At 38.1% G+C, this 19331-nt stretch overlaps 1 protein-coding gene across 3 annotated transcripts in view; it reads left to right on the top strand.

Moving 5' to 3' along the window:
• The window catches only part of gpd2 (glycerol-3-phosphate dehydrogenase 2 (mitochondrial)), a 33004-nt gene extending 19630 nt beyond the window's left edge, over positions 1-13374 (top strand). For all 3 annotated transcript variants that reach the window (XM_088332624.1, XM_088332621.1, XM_088332625.1), the window contains 9 exons: positions 866-1059; positions 1129-1263; positions 1336-1511; positions 2930-3061; positions 3124-3282; positions 5889-6001; positions 6091-6169; positions 6252-6350; positions 9908-13374. In XM_088332624.1, the coding sequence (XP_088188750.1) occupies positions 866-1059; positions 1129-1263; positions 1336-1511; positions 2930-3061; positions 3124-3282; positions 5889-6001; positions 6091-6169; positions 6252-6350; positions 9908-10033 (1213 nt within the window). In that variant the 3' untranslated portion in view covers positions 10034-13374. The remainder of the gene's footprint in view (positions 1-865; positions 1060-1128; positions 1264-1335; positions 1512-2929; positions 3062-3123; positions 3283-5888; positions 6002-6090; positions 6170-6251; positions 6351-9907) is intronic.
• The last annotated feature ends 5957 nt before the right edge of the window (positions 13375-19331 follow it).

Genomic DNA, 19331 nt, shown 5'->3' with positions numbered 1-19331 from the left:
GTACAAACAGAAAAATGCTTCATGATTTTTTTAATGCACCTGCACAAAGAGAGACTTTGTACAACAGTTGAACAAAAACACATTTTTTTTCTAACCTTATTGTCACACAAATAACATAATCGCCCAAGCCATTTTAAGCACTTTTGAGAGAAAATGCCTCCAAAAAATATTTTTCTTTGTCAAGTTCATGGATTAGGAAGAAATGCTGTTTGTTTGGCAATTTGCAATTTAATTGATTGACCAAATTTAGCACTTTTGCAGATAGTGCCGATTTTTATGGGAAGCTTAATTTTAATTAACTTAATCTTCCCCCCAAAAGTTTGCATACACAGGTTTGAGAAATATTATGAATGCATTTTTATCTATTTCCGTTTGTCTGGCCGGATGAAAAAGGCTTACCAGTCATTTGTGGTCTGTGGTCCATAATTTTCCCACCACTGCCCCAGGCTGACTGATTCACCCCAGTATTACATAGAATAGGTTGATTATGAGAAACCAAAAGCATTGCTTAATTACTGCTCTGAAATTGCACGCGTAAAGAATATTTTAGAAAATACTTCTAGATGCTTCATGCTCTCCTTGGGAGTAACTTCTATAGTATCAGTAGGTACCATGTTATTATTTTCTTTGATTAGCAACACCTTGCCTCTCATGCTTCCTGTGGGCAACTGTTCTCTCCTATTTTCTCATTCATTTCCAGCTCATTGTTTAGGGTTGAAGATTTTACCAGTGATTCAAACCTTAATTCTGTTGAATACCTTGATAAATTACAAAACTGCAAGTTGGGCCATGCCCTTTGAACCATAATTTTAGCAGCTCATATTCACTAGAAATTAAGGATATTTTATCGGGTTTCTGCACACAGTCCTGATAACATGGGCCTGCTGGATCCAGCAACAAGCGATGGCCGCATCATTTTTTTCCTTCCCTGGGAGAAGATGACCATTGCCGGAACCACGGACACTCCCACCAACGTAACAGCCCACCCCATCCCTGGAGAGGATGACATCAATTTCATCCTAAGAGAGGTCCGCAACTACCTTAGCCCAGATGTGGAAGGTAGGGACGACAGTTTAGCAGAATGTGAGCATAAAATAGAATCGAAACTTTCAATTTTGTTTCCTTAAGTGAGACGAGGAGACGTTTTGGCAGCGTGGAGTGGAATCCGTCCTCTGGTGACAGACCCAAACTCCAAAGACACTCAGTCCATCTGCCGTAACCACATTGTCAGCATCAGCGACAGTGGACTGGTCACCATTGCAGGTCGGCTTTTTTGTCTTTTTGAAACAGAATAGGACAGTTTTTTTCAGTGCCAGTAATGTCTGGTGGGTCTAGGTGGCAAGTGGACAACCTATAGATCGATGGCAGAAGAGACTCTTGACGCTGCCATCAAAAGACACGCCCTCCCAGCTGAGGAATGCAAAACTGTGGGCCTGATGTTAGAAGGGGCAAAGGGCTGGACGCCAACTCTTTACATCCGTCTGGTGCAAGACTATGGCTTGGAGCAGGAAGTATGAAACTTTTTTGATCACTGATGTTAAGCATGAAGCCACAAAGACTTTTTATGACAATTTAAATTGCTTCTATTTGCAACTCGGGTCTCAAACTTGCAGCCCTCAGGATCATAATTTTGGGGCCCCTACTATAAAATCAAAGCTTAAATGAGCTGTACGGAATTTGGACTTTATTTACTCGGCTGACTTCCCCTGGCTTGTGTCATCATTGCAGTCTCTGTCAGCTTGTTTATGATGAACGTGCAAGTATGTCCATTTCTTGGCACGTGCTCCAATAACACGTTTTTGGGGATAGAGTGGGCGTTTGGACTACACTAAAAACCCTACACTATCAAAAAAAACAAATAAACAAAATGCTTCTCCTTTACAAGCATGACTTAACTCTCCAGCACTCCCTTCCAACCCCCATTCCTATAATGTCTTTTGCCCTGAACAGCTTTGCCAAAAGTAAGATAACAGCGGATAAGCGTGGTGGTAGGGCGCCACGGCAGTTGAGTGGTTAAAGCATCCGCGGTACACTTCTGAGTTAATGGATTCAAATTGAGTTACAGTCTTCCTGGGCAGAGTTTATATGTTCTCCCCGTGCTTGCGTGGGTTTCCTGAGGGCACTCCGGTGTCGCTCGCACATTCCAAAGACATGTATGTCAGGTTAGTTGCCCGTTCAAAATTGTCCCTTGTTGTGAGTGAGCAAATTTTCTGTTTCTGTGTGCCCTGTGATTGTCTGAGTGTCTCCTGCCCACTGCTCGAAGATAGCTGGGACCCCCACGACCCTACTGTGACTAAGCGGTGCAAATAATGGATGGATGGAGGGGTGGTGATAAACAAATGATAGGGCCTCTTTAAACTCAGTTGGGCATTATTAACACATAATAAGAACCCAATGCAACCCAACCTTACTGAGAACCTTGCTCCGGCGGCCCCAAGTGAATTGAGTTTGAGACCCCTGGTTTACACCGTTTGCAAAAGAGACAAAAGAAGCCCTAAGCAGATACCTGGATTCTTTCCATGAGGATGTTGGCATTTCCGCTCAATTAAAGGACTGACACTCAATATTTCGTATTTATTAAAATGAAGTCTATCAGATCCATTAATTTACATCTGTTACTTGCAGCAGTTAGCTTCCCTTCTCCCGTTAATTTTATTAGAACATTGTTCCAGTTGAGGGAGGTGCTACCACCTTCCTTATTTAAAAGGGCTCGAATATTTTCCAAAGGTCACTACGCATATTTGGACAGTGTTTGCCCTTTGGCATGATGGGTAAGCCAATGATCTGAATAGCGAAAAGCTATTGTGTATTCTGAGAGCGTAACGACCTCAACAACCAATTCCCCAAAAATCATTTATTCTGCGTCCATAAGACCAAAAGAAAATTGAATCAGCAAGCTAAACTAAAAAAATTTTGTGTGTGTGATCAGGTGGCGCAGCATTTAGCCTCTACGTATGGAGGCAAGGCATATGACGTGGCCAAGATTGCGCAGGTCACGGGGAAAAGATGGCCAATAGTGGGAAAAAGGCTTGTGTCCGAGTTTCCCTACATCGAGGCTGAGGTAAATTGAGATCTTTGCTGATCATGCCTCCGCCCTTGAAATTCTAATCCGCTTTCCCACAGGTGCTGTATGCCATAAAGGAATATGCATGTACCGCTATTGACCTGATCGCCCGGCGGACGCGTCTCGGGTTCCTGAATGTGCAGGCGGCCGACGAGGCCCTCCCGCGCATTGTGCAGATCATGGCCAAGGAGTTAGGCTGGAGCCAGGAGCGCAAAACGGTAAAAAGTATCTGGAATTAATGTTTGAAAAAACTGCTTTATCTTATTTGACTTTAATGTGAATGTAATCTACTATTCCACATACTGTATTTTCACTACCATAAGGCACATTGTGTAAAAAGGTGCAGTCTTTGTTGTTGGTTCTATTTCTGTATTTAACACATACATACAGCACACGTAGTTATTGGGCGGGGGTCTCCTCTGTTACGTCCACATTCCAACAACACAGACAAGCATACAAGTGTGCGTATTTAAAAATACAGCGGGAGCAAAACTGAGTTTGGTTGTGGTTTAACACATGGATAGAACGAGTTTTTAAAAAAGAGCTGGCGAGAAACTCAGTTTGGTACTCCCATTTTTTTTACCGGTAATGATTATCAATCAAAGCCATCAAAGTCTTCATCCTCTGTTTCTGCGTCACATCTCCATTAAACATGACAAGTTCACTTTCTTAACCGTAAGAGTCACTTTCCTGAATCAGTCACGTGGTACACTAGCTTCGCGGGTGTATGAAGATTCCATATTTACCTTTTTTCTGTTCTTTCCACCTAAAATGAACTGCACCCGTGCGGGCAGGAATAATTGTGCTGTATATATGTTAAGAAATACTAATTGGTTTCAACTATCTATAAAAATATACAGGACTGTCTCAGAAAATTAGAATATTGTGATAAAGTTCTTTATTTTCTGTAATGCAATTAAAAAAACAAAAATGTCATACATTCTGGATTCATTACACATCAACTGAACTATTTCAAGCCTTTTGTTATTTTAATATTACTGAATTTGGCCTACAGCTTAAGAAAACTCAAAAACCCTATCTCAAAATATTAGAATACTTCCTCAGACCAAGTAAAAAAATAATTTTATAACAGCAAAACTAAATCAAACATTTGAAAATGTCCATTGATGCACTCAGTACTTGGTTGGGAATCCTTTTGCACGGATTACTGCATCAATCCGGCGTGGCATGGAGGCAATCAGCCTGTGGCATTGCTGAGGTGTTATTGATGCCCAGGATGCTTCGATAGCGGCCTTCAGCTCATTTGCATTTGTAGGTCTGGTGTCTTTCATCTTCTTCTTAACTATACCCCACAAATTCTCGATGGGGTTCAGGTCAGGGGAATTAGCAGGCCAATCAAGGACAATGATGCCATGGTCAGTGCACCAGTTACTGGTGGTTTTGGCACTGTGGGCAGGTGCCAAATCATGCTGGAAAATGAAATCCTCATCTCCATAGAGCTTTTCAGCAGATGGAAGCATGTAGTGCTCTAAAATCTCTTGGTACACAGTTGCATTTACTCTGGACTTGATGAAACACAGTGGACCAACACCAGCAGCTGACATGGCTCCCCAAACCATTGCTGACTGTAGGAACTTCACACTGGATTTCAAGCAACTTGGATTTTGCTCCTCTCCAGCCTTTCTCCAGACTCTGGCGCCTTGACTTCCAAATGAAATGCAAAACTTGCTTTCGTCTGAAAAGAGGACTTTGGACCACTCTGCAACTGTCCAGTGCTTCTTCTCCATAGCCCAAGTCAGACGCTTCTTCAGTTGTCTTGAGTTCAGAAGTGGCTTGACCATGGGAATACGGCTATTGTAGCCCATTTCCCGGACACGTCTGTGAACTGTGGCTTTTGATACCTGGACTCCAGCTTCAGCCCACTGTCTTTGAAGCTCCCCCAAATTCTGGAAGCGGCTCTTCTTCACAATTTTGTTAAGGCTGCGGTCATCTCTCTTGGTTGTGCAGCGTTTCCGGCCACATTTTTCCCTTCCAACAGACTTTTTGTGGATATGCTTTGAAACTGCACTCTGTGAACAGCCTGCTCTTTGAGAAATTTCTTTTTGTGTCTTACCCTCCTGATGGAGGGTATCAATGATGGTCCTCTGGACAGCAGTCAGATCAGCAGTCTTCCCCATACTTGTGATTTAGTTTACTGAACCAAGCTGAGTGTTTTTAAGGCTCAGGAAACCCTCGCAAGGTGTTTCGAGTTAATTAGATGATTCAGGTGATTAGTTGAATAGCCTACTTTTATACAGTACTTTTTCATGATATTCTAATATTTTGAGATAGGATTTTTGAGTTTTCTTAAGCTGTAAGCTAAATTCAGCAATATTAAAATAATAAAAGGCTTGAAATAGTTCAGTTGATGTGTAATGAATCCAGAATGTATGACATTTTTGTCTTTTTAATTGCATTACAGAAAATAAAGAACTTTATCACAATATTCTAATTTTCTGAGACAGTCCTGTATGTACACGTGTCTAAAATATATTTTTCTATAACTGAGATCAAATAATGATAAAGATTTTTGTTAAAAAATGTGATAGAATATTTTTACCATGTCACCGACCACCACCACTGGCTTTTTCTCTCACAACATGAAATAATAGTCCATGCCCATTTAGCTATTTAGAATTTGAGTTGCCATTATTGTCATTGATTACATTGTAGTGAACATTGTTTTAAATGAGATTCGAGAGCCTGTTTTATAGCTTGTGTAAAATGAGCTAATAAATGTGGGAACTCACTTGTTAACCCCAAAACAAAACCGGCTTTATCAACTTGGGTTCTCTTACTATCGCATTTTTTTTTTCAATTCTAGGCTGAGCTGGAAGCAGCCAAGAAATTTTTATACCAAGAAATGGGCTACCGCTCTCGCTCAGAGCAGTTAACCAAGACTTCTGAAATGACCTTGGACAACCAGGAAATAGCCAGGTAGAGATTTGAGGGCCAAAGTTCTACCATAAAATTGGACTCAACCATGAGTATTAATGCGTCATCTTGAATCATTGTTTTTTTGCCAGGTACAAGAATCGCTTTCAAAAGTTTGACAAAGAGCGCAAAGGATTCATAACCACGGTTGATGTTCAGCAAGTCCTCAATGTCAGTTGCCTCTTTCCCGATTGTGATCGTTTTTCATTGTTATGGGGCAAAGATTTTAATCCGTCTTGTTCTGCTCTTACAGAGTATTAACGTCCACATTGATGAAAACGCCCTACATGAAATTCTCAGTGAGGTGGATGTTAACAAAAATGGACAGATTGAGATTGATGAATTTCTACAGGTACGTAATTGTGCTTCCATAGGTTAGTAATGTAATTTGTAGATTTCTGGGGATGTGTATGAAGATTCCATATTTACCGTATTTTCCGCACTATAAAGCGCACCATATTAAATGGCGTAACCTCAAAAATAGTCTTTTGTCATTTATATTTCATATATTAATGCCTTTGTGCATTTTATACACCTACGGTAAACATTAGGGTAGTGATTGATCAGTCAAAAGATGTGGCTGGCCAAAATGGCAAAACATTGTTACAACTCGAATCGAACCCAGGTCGCGCTAGTGAGAACGCCAAACCCAACCACTATTCATAGAGATGACATATAAAAAGGTGTCATATTTTATTGTATCATCACACCCTTGTGACTTACGATGCCTGAAACGAATATTAGAGAATGGAAAAAACATAAAAGTCTGCCTTGGAAGATATAAATAAACGCTAAAAGGCACGATGGAGGTAACAACTCCTTGGTGTATCTGATGATGAAAACGACTTTGCTTTTATTTAAATCTTCCAGGACGAAATTTGTGTTTCTTCCATTCTCTAACTATTGTTTTTGGCTCCATAAATATAGTTTGATAATGAGATCCAATCAAATACCTTTTTGTATGTCGTCTGAATGACTGGTCGTATAGTGATTAGGTTACAGCGCTCTCACTGCTACGAATTGGGTTTGATCCCATTGCACACAACGCTTTGCGATTATGGTCAGCGATGTAAGTACATTATAGTAGAAAGTAATGCACACGTATAAATACGGTATGCATTTTCAATCTTATTTACCGTACATTGCGGCCTATAAGTCACACTGGGTTATTAAGCGCACTTTCATATTACTGGCCAATTTGAGGTTTTTAGGTGCGCCTTATAGTCTGGAAAATATGGTATCTTTGTGAACAAGAACAGACAAAACCAGGAGAAGGTGTGTTTCTGCATTGGTATTTCTTCCCAGAAGGTGTCAACTCTCCTTGACTTTGAAGCTAATTAGAATAAAAATTGTGCGACAGGTATAATGAGGGCTGAGCTCTTTCCTCTGTCTTTTGCTGGATTATGTTCTCATTTTGAGGAAAGACAGCCAATGTGATGCCAGTTGACGGTTTTGCCTTTATTAGCTGCTTTTAAGAACCTATCCGGTCGGACTCTCCAGAGGATAGGCATATTTTGTAGTTATAGTTTCCCTTTTTTGAGAAAATCCCTTTGAGTGTGAAATATGTTCTCAAATGTCAATGTTTTTTTTTTCGCTCATGTGTCCATCCTGCTCATGGCCGATTTCAGAGACTGCAAACAGGTAGTGTATGCAAGGTGCCGGTAGATTTGAAATACTGTAATCCCTCGCCACTTTACGCTTAGTAGGTCGCTGCCTCCGATCATTTGGGGGTAAAAAATATTCCGCGATCGTTTATCCCCGATTGCATTTTCGCTGGGACAGGACATTTATGTCAGGCTAACGTCTCTTTTTTACCAATCACCCAAAAGTGAACTGCACTTGTGTAGCCACGATCCGTTACTCCCGATAGCATATTTTTTCCATCCATTATTCCTGTCTGTGGATTCCTGCAAGCAGGGTAGAGTGCACCTTTGTTAGGACTGCCGGCTCTTTTTTGCCGTTTTCCACCTAAAATGAAGTTCGCTCGTGCAGCCTTAACCCAATTATCCCCAAACCCATAATGCTTCGAGTGGGGACCAGCATAGCGCATTTTATTTTGTTCTGTCCACCAAAATGTGAACTGCACTTGTGTGGCCGCGGTCTATTATTCCTGTCTGTAATATTGCTGTGAGGGGGGAGCAGCAGTGTGCCCTTTTTTTGACCTAGCGTCTCTTTTTTGCATTTACTGAATTTTCACCTTTAAAAAAAACTGCACTTGTGCAGCCACAATCTGTTATCCCAAATCCCATATTTCTGCGAGTAAGTACTGGCAGAAAGCACTTTTAGCAGGAGGTGTGCTTGTCTGGCCCTCCTAAAATCAAATGCACTGTTTTGGGAGCAGTCAATTATCCCGGGGGTACTATTGCTGAGAGCAGCAGCTGGTAAACTGCATTTTTTTTTCATCAGACTGCTGGAAGTTAACCTGCACTGTTTTGGCCCTGATCCGTTATCTTTCTGTACTATTTCTGAGAACAGGTGCTGATTAGACCAAATTTGTGTAGTGGTTATTTATTTTGTTATTTCCTTCTAAAATGAACAGCACCCATGCGACTGCAACCCATTATCTTCGGGGGTCTACATCATGAATTTTCGCATATAGTGGGGGATTATGGTCTCAATTAATAAACGAGGGATTACAGTAAGCCTATAAATCCTTACATAACTTTAACACCTGGTGGCTAAAAAGGATGGAGGGAAGTACTGAATAGGAAGATGTCTTTAGTTGTTTTTAAGATGCACTGGGCATGGTATTAACCACATAGCTGCTGTAAAGACTGATATGATTGCTGGGAAAACCCACCATCAGACAGAATTGAAATGAAAAAGAAACACACAACCCAGTTAGAAATACAGTAAAATAATAATCATTATTCGAATGTTCTTGCGGTCTTGTTCCACCGGAAGATACTTTCACTCATAATTAATATTTTTCTTTAATTAAGGATTTTTTTCAAATTATTTTTTGTATGTTATAATTTTCTTATTTTGCATTTTATTTATGTATTAAAGGTTTTTGAACATTTGTTTTAATTAATTATTTTTAGTATTTTATAATTTTCTTATTTCACATTTGATTTCATTAAATAAAGAAAAATGCATTTGGGAATGTGAATAATTATAGAGAAATTTAATTTTTTTTTTTAGATAATTAGCTCATTTGAAAATCCCCCTTAATTTACAAATAATTTGAATTATTTTTGACATTTGAAAAATGGTGTCTTAATTTGTCCAAAGTACCTGAAATTTAAAATGCAATTTTACTTCATAATAAGATTACTTTTTATGATACTTGTAAAACAATTTAAAAACAGTAAAATGGGAAAAACTCAATTATTCTTATTTCACCAGGTAAAAATTAAAATAGAGTAAAATATAAATAAACGCATATAAATTTAACAGGACGATTTAGTTGAAGCACGTGTTTTAAATATAGAAAAGTAGAAAAAAAATAATCAACAACAATCAACAACAAATCAACAAAAATAAAATATCCAAAATAACTGCCAGAGTTGGTCATCTCTTTCCTTTATGTTTGAATATACAGTCTGAAAGTATCAAACAACTTTGATTATTTGTATTTTCAAATATATTTCTTAAATTAATTTCTGCTAACAATGATTTGAATGCAAATCAAATTCATTGAGATGTCTAAGAAGCGCTTGGAATCATTTACTTATTTTTGGAGAGAGTATTCAGAGATTGTGTATTACAAATCGGTGGAGTTGTGACAGCTTACCTACCCAGTTCGCCTTTAAAACATGAGAAAAACCTAACTGGTGTTGGGTTTACTGGAGCATGTGAACGGGGACGGACATCTTTTTCAAACGCCGTGCATCGACCGGATCCTTTTGCACTCTCCGGTGTCATGAGTGCACACTCACTTTTCTTGTTTTGTGGTCTGCCGTGCAGCTGATGAGCGCCGTCAAGAAGGGCCACGTGTCGGATAGTCGCCTGGCCATCTTGATGAAGTCCGCCGAGGAGACTCTCAATAAGAGGGGCCCCGTGACGGTAGACCGGAGCGGGGGCGGAGTCTGAGTCCGCCGGCTCTTCACCGCCAATCTTGTTTGAATGACAATGCAATCAGGGACGTCGGGAATTTGGACGAATCAAGAACAAACGGGCGCTGCTTCCGAGTGTGTTTTGGGTGAAATACAATGCAATGATTGAGATTTGTTTTCCTCATTAGGTGCCTCCGCCGTTTCACAGCGCACAATGTGACTATTTATAGCGTCTTATGATATTTTTTCAATCAAATCGTTGCTATATCCACCTTCATAGTTCTTAACCCCTCCTTTTTTAAAGTCAACACTGATTGCTTTGCATTTTCTGCTCATCTTATTGAAATGAAATCCTTTTTTGTCCACAATCTCTTAGATTTCTAACATCTGATTTGATGCTAATTACAAAGGAAACACGGGCAAAGGCGCTGATTACGTAGAATTATTAGCATAGGCTTCTCAAACAACAAGGTCAAAAAGTAACTCGAATTGGGTAAAATACTGTAAAAACTGACTATTTTCTGTACCCATTACTTTTGTCAAGGAAAACCATTTTTTAAGTTACTAAGCTACATCAGACTATTATCTGCAGTGCCCCATATTGTTAAATTATATCTTTATCGTGAGAAACTGTACGTGAAAAGAGATTTTAAAGTTTTAATGATATATTTTATCTAGTATACCTTTTTTTACCAAACAGTGGCAGTAAAACTATGCAACCCGGCAGTAAAACATCACTAACGGCGTTGTTAAAAATGTTAGGTTGAATTTTGTTTTTCATTACTTTCGTAAAAAGCTCCAGGTGCCCACATTGCCGAATGATATATTTACCATATAAAACTGTACGTGAAAAGAGTTCTCAAGGGTTTAATAACATACCTTAACTTTTCCTTACAAACTGTGCCTGTAACGTGGCAGTAACGCAGCAGCAACATTGAAGTAAAATATCACTAACTGGGCACTTCAAGTTGTTAAATGAACAGGTTAAAGTTTATTTGTGTAGTTGAAGAGCCCTCTGGTGGTTGATGTGTTCATGATGTTCCATTTTAACAGGCGTAGTTTACGGCCACTTATGAATGTTTCTCACGACTGGGCGAGTCCACGAAATGACTAAATTATTCATGAAACGCTCCAATTTCCCTACCAAATTATATTGCTTTGTGCGTAGTATTTTTTGTAGTTGTAAATGATGTATATTTGGAATATTTATTGTGGTTCAAGTCCCTCGGTGCTAAACCTAAGAAAAAGTAATGGTTTATAGTCCGGATTTTACAGTATCTAACCTCACGTTTCAAAAGATACAAACAAGCGCGTTGTTCTCGATACAAATTCCTTAAGTTCCGGTAGTAAAACTGCAAATGTCATCGACTGTACAGAAGATTTGTTACGGTTTTCAATGTGTGGGGTCTGAATCAAATCAAGGACCCTTTGATTAGAAAAAGAAACAATTTGATTGGTTTGATTCAGTGGCATTACGATTAAATTCAATATGGTCAGCTTTGATGTAGTTACATTTTTTTTATAGTTTTATTTAAAATGTATAACTTTTAATTATAGAGAATTTCAGAAATATACTTAATATATTTTAAAGTTTAAAAAATCTATTTTTACCCATTTGATGCACTCCCTTCTTTTTTTCTTTACTTCACAGACTTTTGCAAGCACCTCACCATATTTTATTAGTCTAGTTGTGTGAAATATTCTCCAAAAAGATGAATATGTGCAGTTATTGCAAACTCCAACTGATACTGATGTTTACAGGTGTCTTGCTTTAAAGGCAAAGTGTGTATCTAGTGCCTCCTAGTGGTACAAAATACTTCATTCAGTAAAAAACATTTATTTGAATATTAAGCAAAAATACCTGAACTAACATACCAATGTTAAAAAAAATATAGGTCAAGACATTTGTATTTTTCTTTACATAGTGGAAACCATAGCTAAGGATGCAGGTACGTTTGTCAGGGAACTTGTCGCTACGCTGTGCTCTGTAGCACTGGTTTTCATTTGCATTAGACATTACAGTGCCATCTAGTGGTTAAATTCTACACAATGGGGCTTTAAAGGTGTGTCTTATTTAACTACGAAATGTTACGTATTGGTTCACGGAGTTTTGTATTTGCTCCCCCACATGAAAACATGGTTACCTCTAGCAGGAGAAGCTTCGTGACCTGACTCAGGTACAGCACCTTCATTATCTGGTCACTGTTGTTTCTCTATGTGTAAAGCGTCATTCCGTTCTTCATTGACGTTTGACAATATTAATGCTAGATCCTAAATCACAATGTAGTGCAACTGAAAACGAGTGCTGAAAGCACAATGGATAAGGCAAACTACTGAGGCTTTGAATTACCATAAAGCAAAATTTCCCTTCTCTTTTTTTGCCCAGCCTTTCGTGACTCGGCCACCCCAGAATCAAGATTTTTGCTTTAGCAGCAAGATCGAAAACCATTATGTCAGCTACGTTTGGGTTAGGTCTATGTTATATAAATTAAATAAAAATTTCAAGTATTTTAAAAAAATACATGTTTTTCTTATCCTTATTGCATTCTTCTTATGATTTAAATCAATATAGTTTTCTTCAAGGAATGACATTTTATATCACCAACAGGCTCTAAACAATACACGCTGTCCCTTTTATGCTACTCTCGGATTTTATTTAAAGATATTTTATTGAGAGGTTTTGAAAGTTGTATTGATATTCATTTTGTTGCAGTCATTTTAATAGCATGGTTATAAGGGATTGTATTTTAAACGATTTTATATGAATGCACGCTTATATACTCTAAATACTTTGCATTTGGGGCGTTCTTTTTCTCGGTGTGAAAAACCCCAAAAAGGTGCTATACTTCAACAATTTCAACATCGTTCATCATAGGATAAGAAATAATGTTGGACGCGTGCCTTCTCAGGTTGAGACAAAACCAATTTGATGGTTACTGCCATAACGTTTGACTACTTTTACAAGGGCTAGAGCGAGCTTTACGGACTAGAATGTGCAGAATTAAATCCACGTGCTTGCAAAATGTGTGTTTTCACTAAACTGGTCCATGAAAACTGATGTCAACACGTGCCTCTATGTACAAATTGTGACCATCCTATTGAGCGTTTTGAGTGTGTCGTCACTTTGGTGTTTTCTTTCCATATTTTGACAGCCAGTACTGTCAAGCTGCCAACGTTGCCTGTCAACAATAGCTCATAGCAAAATTGTCTTAAATGTGTTTTTATTGTCTCCTATTGGATGAAATTACAGCTTTATCTAGGCTCAAAGAGAATCATGTTCCGGGTTTTTTTTTTCTCTTGGACTGTGAGAGTTGTTCTGAGCTGTTTTTTTGAAAATACAACACAATTATCTAATAAAATGTATCTTGTTGCGCAAAAAAAAAAGCTTTGTGAGTTCTTGGGTCACATGTTATGTCACATTATTCCCCCGAGACAGGACATCACGTGAACAACATACAGTATAGTAGAGGAAAAGGCTGCCTCTAAAAATGTTTTTTACATTTTCTAACGAGTAGTATTCTCAATCTAATTCTTGTAATTAGTACTGAAATCGACATATTAGTTGAATCCAACATTAAATTCAAGGTATTACAAAAAAAATATTTTAAAATACACCTTATTTTACAACGGTGAAAAAAGCATTGAAAAGACAAATAAATATATGCCCTATTCTGAAAAAAAATATCTATCCTTCCTTTAATATATTATTTCTAATTTTTAGATAGTAGAATAAGAAAAAAATATTATTTGTCTTTTATAATATTTCTGTCATAAAATAAGACAAATAAATCTGAAAATGTACTAAATGATCTGATTTGCCAAGTGCTTGATATGTTTTCCTTTATCAGAAATCTAAGTACTGTAAGTTTGGAGTACTGAAATCAATATATATATAATATTAACCTATATCCTATATATATATATATATATATATATATATATATATATACATTTTTTTTAAATTCAACTTTATATTTAAAATATTACAAAACAAGGAATAATATAGAATATAATACACACCTTTTTTAACAGCAGAAAATAAGCAGTGAAAATCAAAATTAATTGCCCTATTTTAAAATGTATATCTTTCTGATTCTTTAAATAAGGCATTGTTTATTTCTCTTACAACATATTTGCCACAAAACAAGATAAATAAGCCTGAAAATGTGCTAAATTATTTGATTTGTCAATCGCAGAAAGTTTCTTGATTAAAATCTTAGTTTTACCATGATAACGGTTTGAATAATTGATAAAAAAATAATACCAAAAAAGAGTAAATTTTCTCTTTTTGTTGTTTTCATATTACATTAGTTTTTCTCATTTTATTCAAAAACAGTGTCCCGAACAAATAATTAAAAGAATACCTAAAATAAGATAAATCATTTCAATTAAAAATACATCATATATCAATGTAATACCATATACCCACAATTGAAAAAAATATCTGAACTAATAATAAAATGTATTATGACAGTAAGAGAGGTAAATAAAAAAAACACATTAAATAAGCAAGATTATCCCATCAAGAAAAAGGAGTTGAAAAAAAAGTAAAATATGAAACGAAAATCCTTAAAATGAGAAAAATTAGCCAAATGTGGCATTTTCTTTACAGTCGATATAATGTTGACGAATACAGGAGGATTTTGTTTCCTATGGGTTTTACAAGGTGTCAGAAGACACCCGATCAGGTTCTTGCTGAACAAAATGTCCTGATCATCAATTCTTTGGAGGATACCACGACAGGAACATACTCACCAAACAGCCGGCCCATTCTTGCAAAAGGTCACGCCGAGATTTGATGGACAGCTTTAAGTCTTCCGATTACAATTTGCTGCAGAGGCGTCTGTGGCTTGCCTGCTCTTCCTGGGAAAGGCCAACAGTTGAGTGTGCGTGTAAGCCATGAATTGAAATGAATCCTGGGAAAAATGTGCATGACATGTAGTCGCAGATGAAGCTCCTTTTTCATACTGAATAGGAAGACAAAAAGGAAAGATTATGATACGAGTGAGGTTTGTAGACTGTGCCGTGAATTTATTTTTTTTTGGTCCCCCCTGCCTGATCTCTGTTTTTTGCATATTTATGAGTCACAAAGGTTGCAAATCATCAGACCAATTGTAATATAACACAGAGAAAAGCCAAGGAAATACAAAATGCAGTTTTGAAATGTTCAGTCCATGTATTAACTCACAAAAGGAAAATAAAACCTTTCCCTATGAGAAAAAATAATTGCCTTTTGAACGTAATAGTGAGTTGGGCCACCTTTGGCAGCAATAACAGAAATCAAACATCTACAATAATTGGTAATGAGACTTTCACAATGCTGTGGAGGAATTTTTCGCCAACTCTTTTGCTAAATTGTTTTTGAAATCTACCATCTTGGAAGGTTTTCGAGCATGAACTGTCAGTTTAAGGTCACATCACAGCATTTCATTTGGATTTAAATCCGTACTTTGACTCAGCCACCCGAGAACCTTCATTTTGTTTTGTTTTTGAGCAAATCAGAGGTGGACTTGCTGGTGTGTTTCGGATTACCATGATCCAAAAGTTCTTAGGTTTGACGGCACAAACCGATGGCCGGGCATTCTCCTTTAGGACCTTATGGAAAACACCAAAATTCATTATGGCATTAGCCACAGCAAAATGTCCAGGTCCTGAGGCAGCAAAAGAGCCCCAGACCATCACACTGACCACCACATGTTCTTTTTGTCAAATGCTGTGCCATTTTTACACCAGCTAAAATGGGCTTCACACAATCCAAAAAGTTCCATTTTGGACTCTTAAGTCCACAGAAAGTCTCTCCAAAAGATAATAAAAACACTTGGCAAATGTGAGATGACTATTCGTGCACTTTTGTGGCAGCAGCCTGGGAATTCCCAATGATGCCATTTAGCAAATACTTTTTCAAATAGGCCCAGATAGTCATCTAGGCCTAGGTCTTTGTGCTTTAATAAATGGAATCAATATTTCCAAACTGCATTTCTTATTTTATTGGGTTGTCTCTGTGTGGTATCAAGATGGGTTAGATTATTGGAAACCTTTGTGAGTAATACAATTACAAAAACACATAAAATTCAGGAAGCAGGCAAATAATTTTTCACTGCACTGTATGTTATTGGTGTGGACCAAATCATAAAACAATACCCACTCCCTTCCCACCCCCATAGACACAACTGCCACAGATTAAATACCGTATTAGATTGGCCTGGAGAAGGATGGGCGTCGCCATGCTGTTCTTGCCCAAAACACGCCACGTAAAATGGGGCCCCTACAACCTTGTGGTCAAGGGATCCAAGATATGCTCAAATATAACCCTACATTGCATTAAAGCAGACACGCTTATACTACTTTAAAGTAGCCACATACTGAAAGAAATTGAAGAAAACATGTACACTGACCTGTAATAGCATATTTGTTGGCTTGCGCAATCTTCAGAGCTAGTAAGCTTTGCCAAGACACTACATATCCATTTTGTCTCTGTTCTTCAACTCAAACTTTATTGTCAAATGTGCTATAGGTACAACATACGGCACAGAGAAAATTACTTCTTTCCTGCATGCAAACCCTTGCACAATAAAGATAACACAGAGCAGCAAGGTAAAAAAAACAAAAAAAATAAGTATGCATATGGAGTATTTAAGTTTTCAAAAAATTACTAAGTATTGCCGGAATCTAAATAAAACAGTTTTGCATTGATTTGGCAGAAGGCACAGGGGGTCTAAGGGGTTAGTTTAGGAAGAGAGTCCTGACAGCCTTATGGAAGAAGTTGTCCATGAGCTTGCTAGTATTTTCTCTGATACCCCCTGTCAGGCAGGACGGAAGGAAAACTGAGATTACTTGCACTCGTTTCTTGGTTTTTATTGGAAGGAAGGAATGACAAGACGTGATTCTTCGATCCGTTGTTTGACGGATGGACGAAGCTTGACAGGCGGGCGAAGGCTTGGCGGGAATGGTCGCGGACAGGCGGTATCGTCCTGTTGTTGGTCAGAGCTGGAGAAGAAGGGCGTTTGTGTTCGGAAATGTGGTCAGGAATCAGACGGGCAGGGCAGGTCGAAGGCAAATTCGGAAACGGGTCGGCAACAGAGATCAAGTAGAAAAACAGGAGGCAGGCAAAGGTTCGGAGGTACGGGCTTTCAGAGCAGATGGCAACAGGTAGCATAGTACAATCAGACAAGTTGTTTCCGGAAGCTGAGGATTTAAATGGACAGGGTGCGCCGATCAGCTGTCCTGGCTGTTGGCGCCAAATCCTGAGCACAGGTGTTCCGGATCCGCGTGATTGTGACACCCCCTAGTCTTTTCCCTGACAGTAGCAGGTTGAAAAGGTTCATCAAACCACCTGGAGATGTCGTTCTCCATTTCTGGGTACCATTATGATCTGTTTGCACGTTTGTGTAATTTCAGTGCAATATCCAATGAGGTATCTTTTTTCCATCGTCTGACATTGTTCTTATCTCCACCAAACTGTCTTGCTGCTTACAGATTGCTTATTTCTTCAACAATATATTTGCTTATATTCAGCAATCAAGAAGATATGTTTTGTTTTTACTCCAGGCATGGCATATTGCAGAAATTATTTTACAAATAAAACCATCCAATTTTTTCTGTGGCTGTGGTCTCATCCACACCCCTGTTGGTTTGTTGTTCCTCTATGAGCCACGCCCCTTACCCCACGTACAGGCTATAGTTTGCAACAAGTGACATATAACTAAATAAGCACATTGAGCTGACCGATTAACCAATCAAAAGTCTTGTGACATAAAGGAAAGGCACAGCCATTGGTCATATACTGTACATACATGCATCAGCATAGAACCCAATTTAACCCTTTTTGCTTTGCTAGATGAACAAGTAGTTGATCAATAGATCCTTTTTTGAGGTGATTACATACTCTTGGTAGGGACAAGAGTATTAGTGGGGACATGTCCCTCTTCGTCCATGCCAAAACTACACCCTTCATCTGATCATACTCAGATTCAAATTGAGATTGTTGAGGAACGGCTTTTCTTATTTGTCTTTCTATCGGGTTTATGAGACGAAAGGTCAGTCAAAATAAGAGCTGCTGATGAGCACGTCCTTTGAAGGTTTTACTACAGAACATTCTGGGCACAAATCAGCTCCACAACAATGGCTGCAAGAATGATCTTGAGCAATGACTGAAGTGGTTTACCATCATTGTTATACAAAAAGGACTGTCCATAAACTGCTTTTAAATGTGTTACAAAATTTAACATTGAATGAATCACCCCGTTGGATAGCCCCATCCATGAGCAAATCTGGCTTAAGCTAGTCTGCTTTTGTATCCTGTGAACAGGGACTAAAGCTTTAGTTACAAAAGGCGGAAAACGCCTTAGGGTGTGGGTATCAAAAGAAAATCAACATTATTGGCTGACAGTGATAATGATGTAATGCTAAATAGTCAAAATAACGAACAACAGATCATTCATCAAGTATATAGATATCTTAGATGCGCTTCATCATTTCTGGGCATTGGGTTTGAATTTTAACTGTATTTAAAACCGAACTTTTCTTCCTGAGTCTCACAAGGACAGACCTTTTCAGACTCCTCCGTAATTTTTTTTCTTCTCTTCACTCCCTTTCTATTGCTTTTGGAATTTTTTGTTTTTATCTGCTGCTGTGTTTTTTTTCTTCTCTCTTATAAACCTACAATAGACAAATACGAAAGATGTCCAAAACAAGGAAAGAGGATGTCATGGACTCGATACAATAAGCTATAAGAAATGGACTACAAAATGCTGAACGAATTGATGGAATGTAACATATCCTGGGGTGCGCCCTGTGTACTGTTAAATAAAGAAATAGAACCAGGGACTGATTCAAAATGTTGCCATTTTTATTGGATTAACAAATGATTGTTATAATGATGTGATCATTTGTTCACATGATTGATTGAAGAAGTTATTTTGTGGACGGGTCTCTTGTAAGCTTCTAGCTTCAACCTGTCATCCCTTTTTTCTTTTCAGGTGATTTTTTCCTGTGTGATATTTGTTGCAACATGACTAAAAAGAGAAAAACAAATGAGAAAAATACAAAATACAAAAAACACTTTTGCCATTTTCATGCTAGACTAAAAAAAAAAAAAATGCTAAAATGAGGGTGAGATCCCCCTACACCCCCCCCCCCTTCACCCATGCTTTCTAAAGCGTTGCGTGTCCTGAAACAACTTTGATAAAATAAGAAGATAGGTGCAGTGGGAAAAAAATACAAAGGCTCTTTGAACTTAGTCGGGCCTTGTTAACACATACTTAAAGAGACACTTTGAACTTTTTAAGGGGACCTCACCTTTAAGTTAAAACAAATCAAGTACAGATATTACGTCG

The sequence above is a fragment of the Urocampus carinirostris genome, chromosome 3 (assembly GCF_059441175.1).
Source record: "Urocampus carinirostris isolate Australia breed hairy pipefish chromosome 3, RoL_Ucar_1.0, whole genome shotgun sequence".
Lineage (NCBI taxonomy): Eukaryota > Metazoa > Chordata > Actinopteri > Syngnathiformes > Syngnathidae > Urocampus > Urocampus carinirostris.
This window is presented reverse-complemented; position numbering and strand designations above follow the sequence as displayed.